The sequence below is a fragment of the Anopheles coustani genome, chromosome 2 (genome assembly GCF_943734705.1).
Source record: "Anopheles coustani chromosome 2, idAnoCousDA_361_x.2, whole genome shotgun sequence".
Classification (NCBI taxonomy): Eukaryota; Metazoa; Arthropoda; class Insecta; order Diptera; family Culicidae; genus Anopheles; species Anopheles coustani.
This window is the reverse complement of record NC_071289.1, coordinates 45,350,750-45,363,861: the sequence shown is the minus strand read 5'-3', so window position 1 is coordinate 45,363,861 and position 13,112 is coordinate 45,350,750. Positions and strand designations below refer to the sequence as shown.

Here is a 13,112-nt window from a genome sequence, read left to right as displayed (position 1 = left end):
GATACTTGGCCTGGCAACCGCCCTACCGAGCAAGGCGTATAACATTTACTACATTTATTAATTACACGAGACTACGAATAAGGATTAACATATACTAGTAGCAATGGATAGGATGTGGGAGGCTAGGAGATATAAGGGTAGGTAGAGGAGAAGGTCAGAGAGTGATCCCTCTGTCCCAAGATGTCACGGATGGGAGTCGCAGGGACTCTTCCAGCCGCTCGGACTGCGGCAAATAGTTCGGGTCTGGCGGCTTCAAACTCCACGCTCGACCAGAGGAGATGGTCTATGGCATGTAAATCAAAGATTATGGTTTTACGGGAAAGGATGAACAACATTAACTCCCTCATGCATTACTTGCACGAGTTTATGAAAATTCGGCTACGCAATCAACCTAGGAGTGCGGTATGAGGAGGGCCCACGGGCCCCCCTTATTTCACAAATTTATAACAAACTCCTTTTTTCGGTGGACCTAACGCAGTCCGCTCGCTGCGCTCGCTTCGGGCGCGCCGCCGTTTCAAACTCATTTCTTCAGTCCAACTTACAGGGTTTGACAGGCCAACATACAACTGGGGCAACGTTCCTTCTAAATCGCACCTTCTTTCAAAACAATAACAAAATTGAAGTTCTAACGTCAACTGGCTTATCGATCAGCATCACGCTGTAACTCGACACGGAGGGCGTAACCGATCAGTGTCAAAAAGGAACTTGTCAATGAAATGAGTGTTCTAGACATGGCAGAAAATCCCATCGCTTCTGACGTTTCATATGGTAAGTACTTTTTCATTGGGGTTTACCGGTGTCAACATTTTTAAAACCGTGATTTTTTCGCGCGCTTTTTGTACATCTGGTTTCACATGCTTGATGAAATTGGCAAGAGTTGGAAAAGTGTATTGTCAAGCTTCTAAGTTTTTCGTGTTAAACTACAATTGATCGAATAATGGAAGGAGAAAACGTCGTCCATGAGATCTTAGAAATTGAGATGTTGGATAGCGAAGAAGAAAGCGAAGGTTTGTGTGAATTTTTATATATTCATGAACAAACATGAATTACTTAGGTGTAACCATACGGTCTATGTTTTTAGCAATGCTGAGTGCCGCAAGTGTAACAAGAGTACCACGTGGAAAAATTAAAACGACATCGGACGCAGACCGCGAGCGAGTAGTAGATGCGAACGCTCTGGGCTACACGCCCACCCAAATTTTACACGACGACGAATTTTGGACGACGTTTTCTCCTTCCATTATTCGATCAATTGTAGTTTAACACGAAAAACTTAGAAGCTTGACAATACACTTTTCCAACTCTTGCCAATTTCACCAAGCATGTGAAACCAGATGTACAAAAAGCGCGCGAAAAAATCACGGTTTTAAAAATGTTGACACCAGTAAACCCCAATGAAAAAGTACTTACCATATGAAACGTCAGAAGCGATGGGATTTTCTGCTGTGTCTAGAACACTCATTTCATTGACAAGTTCCTTTTTGACACTGATCGGTTACGCCCTCCGTGTCGAGTTACAGCGTGATGCTGATCGATAAGCCAGTTGACGTTAGAACTTCAATTTTGTTATTGTTTTGAAAGAAGGTGCGATTTAGAAGGAACGTTGCCCCAGTTGTATGTTGGCCTGTCAAACCCTGTATTGGTTTATGATGTCCATCTTGCCCAGTTCAACCGAATCATTTCAGCTTCTAACGGAAATTCAACAGTTCAAATATTCAAACTGAATTGATGTGCCACCTATTGCATAACTTTCGGTCTCAAACGTGGAAAAAATGACAACGATGCGGCAACTAGGGGCCTCATTTGGGATTTAACCTCATTCGATTCAGATTCGACTGCGATCCGGATCTCCGAATCCGAAACCAAAGGGATTGTTATTCGGGTGTGTTCATTCCAAACAAAACGCCTTGATTTAATTATAAAAATAAAGGAAAACTTTTACAATCATTCTTAGTTTTGTTTATATGTTCAATTTTCAATGTTTTGTTATTTTCAGAGTATATTCACAGGGGGTGCCCATGGCTCAGTGGTAGCACGAGGAAACACCATGCCACAGGTGTGGGATCGAATCTCGAGTCTGGCACCCCCCGGTATTACGAACGGTTGACCATCGAAACCAATCGGTTTATCGTCATTCGGTCACAGAAAACTCTTTGGAGAGATGCCTTGACCCACTAGGGGGGATGTCGAGCCACATAAAAACACGTAATTTTCATCAGTTTAATTTCAATTTTTTTTTGGAATATGTAATATGGAAACAAACCAACAGTTCACTCAATTGCCTCGCGATAGCCGTCAGGGTTTCATAGATAATATCACGTCCTCATTAAAGTTAACTGAACAGTAAAGGTAACCGTTTAAACTAGCTCCGGCAACTAGATAACGCATCTTTGTTATATGCTTTTATTGGTAAACATAACTAAGAATGATTATCAAACATCGATTTTAATATGGCTACCATGCCCATGTTTTTGACTTCACCTTTCTTAGCACCTGAATCAAATCAAATCGAGTTCCAAATGAATCAAATTTGTTTCGAATCCATCAAATTGGAATCAATCGAATCCGTGAAGGAATAGAGTCTTCGAATCACCCGAATACTGTCAACAGCATCGTACAACGAAAACGTAAACAAAATCGTTTCTTTATGTTGATTCGTGCATTAAGTTTGTGGTGAACACATGATGGCAACAACACCAGATCGTCAAACTGTAGCCTTGTCGAGGTTGAAATCCCCACGAACGCCTTCATCTCCGGGAACCGTTGCTTCTCTAAAAGTCGTAAATGCTGTTACAAATTTTGTAGAATTTCATCGAAAATGGTGCCAAGCCGTTGCCAAAGGGTTGCAGTTTTGCAATGCAATTCGGAATATAAAGAACAATGTGTTTCGTTCTGCGAACAATGAAGTTGCATACCCAGAAAATCTCATATTGCATTGTAAGAATTTAATAGTGATGGTTTCTATCATGGAAGATGTTATCGCAAATGCTTTTTATATGGTCGTACAACTTAAATCCCTGAAAGAGTCCTTCGAAAACGATTATACCATCGGTCGGACGTGGAATTTTGCGCAAACGGTTAAAACAGTAGAAATGTCCATTGTATCATACGAAAAAGAAATAACCACTAGGAAATACATAGCAGGTAAGAAATTCCGATGAATTGAATAACCCATCAACAAACTAATGTTGTTCTTATGTACAGAAAATATTGGACATGCCCTATCAACCGAACATTTGGATTTATTTGTGTCCTGTTGGAATAACACAATGGATGTTGAGCGGAATCGAGAACTTTATATTCACATGATGTTTTACGAATTTAGACTGAATGAATAAGAAGGTAATTCCGATTGTGATATCTCGTAACTTATTCAAAAACAGAAGAACATCTAACTTGACTTGATCTTTTTATTTGCTTACAGAACTATTATCACAAAAAATAAAACAAACTTTGGAGTACGATCTGTTCCGTAATCGTTGTGCGCAAACACTTTTCACCGTTTGTTTATTTTTACGTTATGTTACCATTTAATTGGTAATGAATAGTAGGATTCCTGTGCATACCCACCTTTAAATGTTTGCTTAGTAATAGCCACCTGTACAAACAACCGCTCAGCTTATCAGCAATTTACGGGCACATTGCTACGTTCTAGTAATCTTCGCCAGTACAATATGGCATCGTTAATACTGTACATCTTAAGATAAGGTATTCACAATCCCAGTTCGTTGTGTTTCTGAATTTTTCATGAGTCTTACGGGGTGTCCTCGCTATTTAACAAACTAAATAATAGTAAACCCGAACACAGCCAATGCTATACATTCGAGTCCTGAATAGCATTTCAGGAAATGAAGTTAGCTTAAGTAGTAGTAGTATGCTAGGAAGTTAGGATCTCGACTCGAGAGAACACTCCTATCATTCAGAGTGAGCAAGATCATTCTGGGTCACGATGATTGCAGCTCGGTACAACGGCATTTGGATCAATTGGTCCTTCATAGGGCGGTGGTTTTTCCGCGACTTGTTTTTCGTCGACTACACATACCGAACAATCTACCGTTGGGTGCGTTGCATCGTTTTGATCGTGCTCGTCTATTATGCCGTTTCCTGGCGTGTATGATGAACAAGCATTCGTTGATGGCAAATAACTTGTATTGGTTACATTTGGTGTCATTGAGAGGTGCAAAAGAGCGGCAGGATCCAGCTTTATTGCATCATCATAACTTGGAGGCGCTGTTGCCACTGTGTCGTAATCAGGAGGCTTTTCCCTTCGTCGCTCATCGTTTATTACAAGTACCGGATCGTCGTTCTGCAGTAAATAGAAAATAAAAAAATAGTATAAAACTTTTCTCATCAAATAGCAAACGGCCTCTTCAGTCTGAAACATACCTCTTCACCATTCGACGATGGTCGATTGGGTGTCTGAAGCCAACAGCACATTGCTGCACATATCAAACAAGCTCCTGCTGTTCATGCCGAAAAGATGAAATTAAATGTGGTGACTCAATGGAAAGGCTAGCATCTAGCTAATTATTGATAACTTACCCAAAATACACGCCACCCCGGCGTATCTAACTGGTTCTGAATAGTTTTCTGCTAGTCCCAACCAATTGACTAGAGCACCGACGCATAACAGCATCATACCGTATCGGTATGGACGCTGAGTTCGACGAGTTTCTTCCAAGGACATTACTGTGAATTGCGATACACAAAATAATTCCTTGTGATTATTTTATGAATACGCCTACTATGCAGACAATGTTCAATGTTTATTTAAATGCTGTAGGTCCCCGTGGTTTTTATAAGGTTCAACATTTGTGAAGTGGAATTAATGAACTTTTTGAAAGTATCTTCCTAAGGTTCTAATCTATGTATTACAATGATCGGATACCGTTTGTTACTTCGTTGACATTTAACCTGTATCGCAGAGGTATAATCCTAATTAATCCATGCAAAACACATAACAAATCTCTTCGTAATAGAAACATCCTCATTTGTTTGAATGTTGCCAACAAAAAAACTCTGTTAAATAAGTCAAAAATACTTATCGGACGCGTAACATGCCTGAGCTGGTCATTATTATCTTTCCTGTTTTGTGACATCGCAGTGTAAACATCGATTGCATCATTGGGACATGCAAAAGATCGTGATACTTTGGTGGAAAGAGAGGTTCACTTTGCTTAACATATTAGCAAGGTTTAGTGTACGTGATAAGCATGAGAATTTGTCTCGTTTCTAGACCAGGCGGATAACCTCGGTCGTGAATATTGGTTTAGGGGTGAAGTGGCAACCTGGATAGATAAAGATGGTAACAGCATCTTCCGCATATCATTTAGATTGCACGACAGTGCTAATGACATACTTTTTTATTTAAGGGTAAAAAATATAGCGAAACAAATTGACGGGCAAAATAAACATTTCTTTTAATGGCACAGTTATACATTTGTTCAGAAATATATCTATTACTACCGTTTTCGTATAATCGATAAAATGCGAATTATTACATACAATTTTAAATACCTTCGAAAGTGTCGAGGAAATTATTGTTACCCTTATTCACAACACCGTATTAGATAACCATGTTTGTACATGTTAAGTGTTAGCTCGAAATAGCTTTTACAAAATGAATATGCACGGTATCATGCTTGTGTGGTTTTTGACGATTTGTTGTATTGTTTAACAATTTCCCTCTTTTTAACGTGATGGTACGAAAAAATTTCTGGCAGGAATGGTTGGAACAATGTTCTAATTTTATTTAAAAGACAATAATAAAAATACTACTATTCCCCCAGTTTCCGAATACAAATAAAATACTGACTATTGTTATACTTTATATGCGTAGTACAAATAGTGCGTATTACTATGCTTCAACCACGCAACGTCACGTAAATTACACAGGGATACTTTTGTATTCTGATATTCTTCTATTTTAAAAGCAGCTTTTAGCGGCAAAGCTACAGATAAATGTGCCAAACTATAAAGTGTTATAAAACAGTTGCGTTTGTTGTAACTTGCACCAGTTCTTACTCTAGCCAACAGCACTCAAATATTAATGTTTGACTGCATTTTTGCATCATATACCTTCATGGATCAATTTTAAGGGCATCGTTAAAAAAATGTGCTCTTTGGTTTGAGAGGTTTCCGTATGGTGTGGTCATCAAAGTAAAACAAAACGCATACTAGACGATTAACTATGTAGAGGCGAGTTTCATGCTAGACAACAACTTATAAACCGGTTAACCTTGCGTTGTGAAACTACCGTCAACACGGAAGCAGTATCAAATTTATCTCCAAATTTAACAAAATCGGCAATCACGACGACCTACTGCAGAGAGCTTTTATTTATACGGTTCGTTGGAATTCTTTACATAAAAGCTACGAAACAAAATCTTTGTAAAGTATCCCGAAAACTAAATTTAGTATGACGACTGTGTTGCTCGATCACAAAATGTAATTATTACACCAAAACGAATTCCGAAGGCATAAGTCGACATTTTCGACTTATTTCGACATTTTTTGCAAAAAAAATGGAACCCCCACGTGCGCACTGTTGCTGCTAGTGCGTGATTTTGAATGTCTGAAAAGCATACAATCGAAATAAAACATGTGCGCACAATAGACCACAAATAATGTATTTAATTGCATCAACAATAACTATTTTATCGACTATCACAACTTGCATCGATAACGCCTGCCACTACACACTTTATAATATTAATATTTTTCCAACAGTAAAACATATGTGTAATTTGCATTGAACGATTGTGCGAGGGGAATTTTCAACTGTCCCGAACTTCGTCGGTAAATGGGCAAAGCAACGGGATAAATTCGTTGATCTCTTAGTTTGGTTCTAGTTAATCGTTGGCTCGTTGAATCGGTCTAATAATAGAATATGCTTTAAACTACACACACGTTCCTAGTACTTACTGTAGCTGAACAATTTCTTAAAATGTTGTTTCCTGCTTGAAGTGCAGATTTGAAAATCCCTTGTCAAGTTCTATTGCAATAAAGCTTTAGTTCAAAACAGGCACAAGTTATTTTTCACCCGATGCAACGAACAACAAAAATCACTGGTGTCACAATAAGTTCGCGGGCACAACATCGTTTACGCTGGCCCTTCTCGCTACTCACAGAACGACACAATTAACGCGATCATCAAGCGACTGACGTTCGTCACTGTGGCGCAATATTGTGATACGTAGGCGCCCCGCGGGACTACAATCCGATTGAACGAGTTTTGTTTTTCGATTGCAAATGTGACGCCCGCGCTCTGGCCACTAATCTACAGACAGGCAGCTATAGCAAGCTACGCATACCAATAAGCTCTGCTGTGCGAGCATGAACTTGAAATTCAGACAACGTGTAAACCCAAGAAACAACAATTATAAAAACAACACCAACACTCGCTGACTTAACACCACTACCCGCTCGTCGATAGAAACGGTTTAGGAAATATACTTTCAGTAGACTTGGCTAATGTTTCGAAGCCATCGTCATGGTAACGGTTGAACGTGCACACACACACCCATTAGTTGCAGCAGATGCCTTCGAATTGCGATCAGTGTGCATATAAAAATGCGTTTAGACAGGCACCGCTATATTAATGGCAGATCTAATGAATTTGTGAGAAACTTGCCATAAAGCACAGCTCTTTTGTCCATCGTCTCAAATTTTTGTAAAGTTCAAATTGTTTCTACAAGCATGTCACGTACGTATTGATCTTTAAACTAGACCATATCATTATACATTTTGTATTGATTTTTCGGAATTCACAAACATTCTTGTTAGGTCAAATTTGCCGTAAAATTAGTGGTTCACGTGTTAACGGCATCCGGCAAGCAGACAGGTTTTACAATTCTGCACCAAAATTTGCCATAGTTAAATGCTTATGCCAGCAACCAATAAATAGTATGTTGAATTGCTTGAATTGAGCCCAACATACACTTTCAGTCCAATTTTGAAAAAAACCTGTTAATAACTTTTCATGGTAGGCATAACCCAAGCTGTAAGTAAACATGTCGTTTGTATGACCGTGAACTTCGACGAGGCGCCAATCCTTCCTAACGCACGGACAACGGCCACGTTGTTACATGCACGGCTGACACCGATGGATACACATCATAACCACCGGTTTTTAGCAATGGCGGAAGTGTAAATATTCATGGAACTAGTTTATCTTCTCGATTGTTCTGTCATACGTCACAGACATTGTGTAATATTTGTTCGTAGTACCGGGCTTTACTTATGATTTTGTAAGTTTTTCATTAAGCATTGTATAAACCTTTATACTCTAATATTAATCGCACTACTTGATTGAACACCGCGAGAATGCGGAAAAATCTCATAATTATAAGGTTTTCGTCATAGTAACTAAACGTCTTGAAGAATTCGACATTCCCTCTTTCGACGATCGATAATACCAACGCGCAGCATTTTAACATCTTGGCTGCCAAACTGTATTTAGAACATTACGTCTAGTACACTCATTGTTGATAAAGTTTGATTGTAAAGTAAACCAACGGCTTCAAAAAACAAAACTATGATCAAGAATAAAAATGAAAAATAATGTTTTGTGTATCCATATAATAACGTTTTGTATAATATTTACTCATATTATCAAAAAGTTGAAATAGACAAAACATCAAAACGGCAAGATTGAACTCACACCGACTTTCTTTTCCAGGAGTAAAGAGAAAACAATCCATCAGAGCTGGATAAAAATCCAGCAAGGATTGTGTTGTGTACCGAATATTGCCGGTCTCTGACCAATTCGATCGCGAAATATAACCTTCAAGATAACGCTCTTCCTTTACTTTGTCGTCTATGACTACAGTTTATTTTTTTAAAGTGTGCACGTTTTGGTCGTCAATAATCGAAAATAATACAATTCATGAAAAGTTCACCGTGTACCATGTTTCATTTCTTCCCGTTAAAGTGCACATTGTGAACTATGAAGGATAATATACAGTCGATCATAAAAAGTAAAACGAGTACAAACACTCGACAGCAACCTTAAGTTCAACGGTCAGTCATTATCAAAGAAACGAGTCCGTTAATGCAGCCTCTGAAGCCGGCTTCCTATAAATAGCGATCGGTACTAGATTAACGGCATGCTGCAGGTCTAGGACATGGTTTGAACTTGTCTCGGTCCTTTATACCTCGCAATCTGTTAAGCCGTCACACAAATGAGCATTCAAAGTTGCAACCGACACAATTCAGGCTGGTTGAACGAGTGATAACTTTAAACTTTAAACCTAAAAAGTTTCCTTTTGAAACGATTTAGGATTCCAAGACACAGGTATTAAATTCAAACAAATACTTTATGGAAGCAAGCCGTCACTTGTGCTAATAAACGCGCAATGTACAATAAACAAACGGCAACAATTTTTTAAATACCCAATTGCGTGCTGCTGAATTTGTTGATCAACAGTTTCAAAACTATAACCCATTCTGGCGCTCTTTAGTTGATAATATAGCCCATGGGCATGTGGGCACAATAGTCTTATGTAGTGTTAGTGTAGAGGAAACACGCGACTTCACTGTGTACAGCACATGCTTTCAAATAGCTGGGATGAATCACGTAAATTTCACTCACTCATGTTATCCATGTTATGTAGAAAAGCAATTGAATATGCACTCTTTCAGTAATTCCCACTATGCGTAATCTTCGCAGTAAGAGTCGTATACCCGCTTTAGTGACGACGTTCAATGCGATAGAAAAATAAGACTGAACTCTGGCAACGTCTGTTGTTGGTCGGAACAGGAATTTTATAGATTCAAATGCAGAGAGAAAGAGAGTGAATGAAATGAGAATAAGTGTGAGATAGCGAAAGAGAGCGCGAGAGAGAAAGAAAGCGCGAGAGAGAGAGATAGATAGAGAGAGAGAGAGAGAGAGAGAGAGAGAGAGAGAGAGAGAATGCGGGGGACAAACATTCACGGATTTCGTCTGAATGTTGTCTTCTGTGGTCAAGGTCATGAGATTTGCGGTATCGTATGGTGATTTCACTTAGATTAACGCATTTTGAAAAGATCTTAAATATATCAACAACTATTTCTATGCGCTTTCGAATTCAAAGTTCTATTTTGAATGTTAAAAAAATCTTTTGTTCCGATTATTTCAAACCACATCTTTTCTTATGCGTTTAGTAATAGCCTATTACTAATAGGTATTATATGGAAAGGATAAAAAGCAAATACAGATATAGGGTTCCATTTACGTTTGATAACCATATGGATATGGATGGAACTTCATCGCTTATAATTGACACAACAGGTACACGCGGTTAACCGAGCTGCGATGACTCATCTTGGAGGCTGAAGTCCCAACGTACAGATGGAAACTGAACTGATGAACGAAAGCACTCTATTCAAGCTAGCACTATACAAAACAAAGATATCGAAGCGTCTCGATAAACTCTCAGAGGAACTATAGGATACATGTGGATTCATGTACCTGAATTCAGTAGTAGAAAAAAAATAATAAGAGGTAAACCAAGTGACATTCCCTACCTAGGCAGCAGCTTAATAGGTGAGGATTCAGCCACATAGGAGAAGAGTAAACATCTATACGATGTGGAAAACCATGCTGAGGTTTTACACGACAAGTCTGTGGGGGCCAACAGACGTTGTATGACAAACAAAGTGAGTGTGCCGAGAAATAAAGTATAATTATAAAATCAGTACATTGGCGGCCTTGGGGACATTGACCGAGAAGAAAAGCAGCGTGTATAGTCAGGAACGCATATGCTAACGGTACTTTTACCCTTTTCTGCGATCGCGATATACCGGCCAATTTTCTTGTTTGATACACATCTACGATTTTGGAACAGCTTTAATGCAATCAATGCTTAAGATAACTCTGCCTTGGGTAAGTTGGGCTAACTTTTACAATTCATATTCTTATTCTTAATAAATAAACTTTAGGCTTTCCAACATTTTCAGGTGTTAGTAACGCAAATTTATCCCGAAACATGTTATCTTTATCGCGTCACGAGACCGCATTTGGCGTGTTATCAGTAGTTCTTCTCCGCTCCACAAAACTCAAGAATCAACTTCTCCCCCATTACGGACCACATTTCATCACTAATTACATACTAAGTGAATTACTACAAAATAATCTTCAAATATCACTCCTTTCTCATGCGAGGGCATCTTCTATCAGACTCTTGGATATTCAAATATTTGGAGAAAGATAACAGCGGGTTGTGCAAGTGATTTATATTTTTTCAACCCATTTTTGTATGCGTGCCCTATCTGCAATGTGGTGCTTTGGTGAAATTGTGTAGCATTTTAAACTCTTGTGGTGAGTGTAATGTATCTTGCGATTTGATGTGTTTGCATTTATTATTATCGGTGCTATCTCCTCCATACGGTAAGGCGCAGTTTAACAAAGCAAGAACCGCGATAGAATGCACAATAAAACGAAATAATAACGATTACAAGTCACAGAGGGATAAGAAGGCATTCTCCCATTTCTAGAAAATACTGGTTTGGACTAGATTATTCTGGTTGAAAGCTCCATTTTACCGGTGTACAACACTTACCTCTGACCCTCAATTCCATATTTTATACGGATTAATGAATACTTTTACAATCAACCGACTTTGGGAGCGTTCAAAATTAAAAACAAAGAGCTATTAAAATACAAACACTAACATACGAGCCGAAAATCCCAACGATCGATAATTAGACAACAAAACGTAGAGTCCTATAAATGTCCGTTACAAGAGCGATCTTGTTATGATTGGGTAACCAAAACTATCTGAGCAGATACTTCCGAGTGATCTTTACACAACGCGACACTTGCTGCGACTGAGAGGTAGCAAATAGAGGACTCACTTAAGGGCCTTTCTCGCATGCTTCACTGAGTCGACCGACTGTGACGATGGCGTCAGCAATGGTAATTTCCTTCTTGTATTTGTGTAGGGGGATCCGTTGACTGACTTTCTCAATGACTTCACTATGATCGATTTTATCGACTTCAACACTGCGAAGGAGCATTGATTTTAATATTTTGAAACGTTGTTGTAGAAATGACGTAGCTTGATTAATTCATTCATAATTACAAATAAACTATTACCGGTGTATATTGAAAATAAATAAATAAATATAAGAATACACATAAAGTTAAATAATACAAAAATGTTCAATAATCAAATTAAAGTCTAAATAAATAACGGTTTCGATCGACCGTTTTTTTAAAGATGGATGCATATGAATCGTTGCGCCTAACAGGTATGCAACGAATTGCTCATTCTCGTTTTTAGCATTTCGTGGTGAATGGACAAAATTGAATTTGAATGTCTCGTTAAAATTATTAAAAAATAGAAAGTGCCGTTTTGAAAATTGCATCACATAAAAACTCACAGTGTTAGTAACCGAACTTCCGCATTTAGCTAGCGCATAGTTAGGGAAATCATAAATAAAAACGCCCTGTGATTCACCACTAGGTACCTAAACCCAAATTGAGGTGAAATGATGTTGAAAGTTTGAATGTAGGTTAGTGCTGCAAAAGTTAAAAAAACAAAGGTATTTTTTAATTCTAGAGAATTATTCCGTTCAGTTGGATGATATAGAATGCACCAAAAATATAAGCTATTGTCTGTCAAACATTCAAAAACTATTTTAAATCGGGGCAAAATACTGTTTTTATGTTATGTTGCATTTAAAGTTATGATATATTGTTATAACTAGAAAAACTAATTAAACGAATTTATAAGCATTGCAAATAATAACGAATCTATTGAAAATCATTCAAAATATTGTTTTTTTAGTTTTGAAAAAAATTATGCAGTGATGAAAAGAATCGTAGAATGTTATTTTGAACACAATTTTCAATTTCTCATGGTTTATTCTATTAAGCATTTTTTCTTAACTCACCACAATGTTACCATATGTAATTTTGGAGTAACATACCATTTCATACGTATCTTACATATTTCTAAGATAATTACACTTTTTTATACGTATCCGTACAGTCTGGTATTCAGTAGCGTTACACTAACATGAGCCTATTTACACAGGTTTTGCAACTGCAGTCTTCCCAAAAGTCGGCAAATGTTCCTGGAAGTTTCCTATCCTGACTATACTGCCCATACTCGCATATGAGTCCCATT

The 13,112-nt window shown here is 38.1% G+C and overlaps 2 protein-coding genes across 2 annotated transcripts; one reads left to right on the top strand and one right to left on the bottom strand.

The window, feature by feature from the left end:
- Window positions 1-2,626: 2,626 nt before the first annotated feature.
- On the top strand, window positions 2,627-4,357 carry LOC131266027 (uncharacterized). Its single transcript, XM_058268365.1, has 3 exons — window positions 2,627-3,144; window positions 3,205-3,342; window positions 3,425-4,357. Exons 1-2 carry the CDS (start codon window positions 2,682-2,684, stop codon window positions 3,336-3,338), a joined length of 597 nt encoding a protein of 198 aa, XP_058124348.1. The 5' UTR covers window positions 2,627-2,681; the 3' UTR covers window positions 3,339-3,342; window positions 3,425-4,357.
- LOC131266029 (uncharacterized) lies at window positions 3,396-11,559 on the bottom strand. The gene is made up of 4 exons (XM_058268367.1): window positions 11,541-11,559; window positions 4,543-4,689; window positions 4,387-4,463; window positions 3,396-4,306 (listed from the first exon to the last, which is right to left on the bottom strand). Exons 1-4 carry the CDS (start codon window positions 11,557-11,559, stop codon window positions 3,935-3,937), a joined length of 615 nt encoding a protein of 204 aa, XP_058124350.1. The 3' UTR covers window positions 3,396-3,934.
- Between the last annotated feature and the right edge of the window lie 1,553 nt (window positions 11,560-13,112).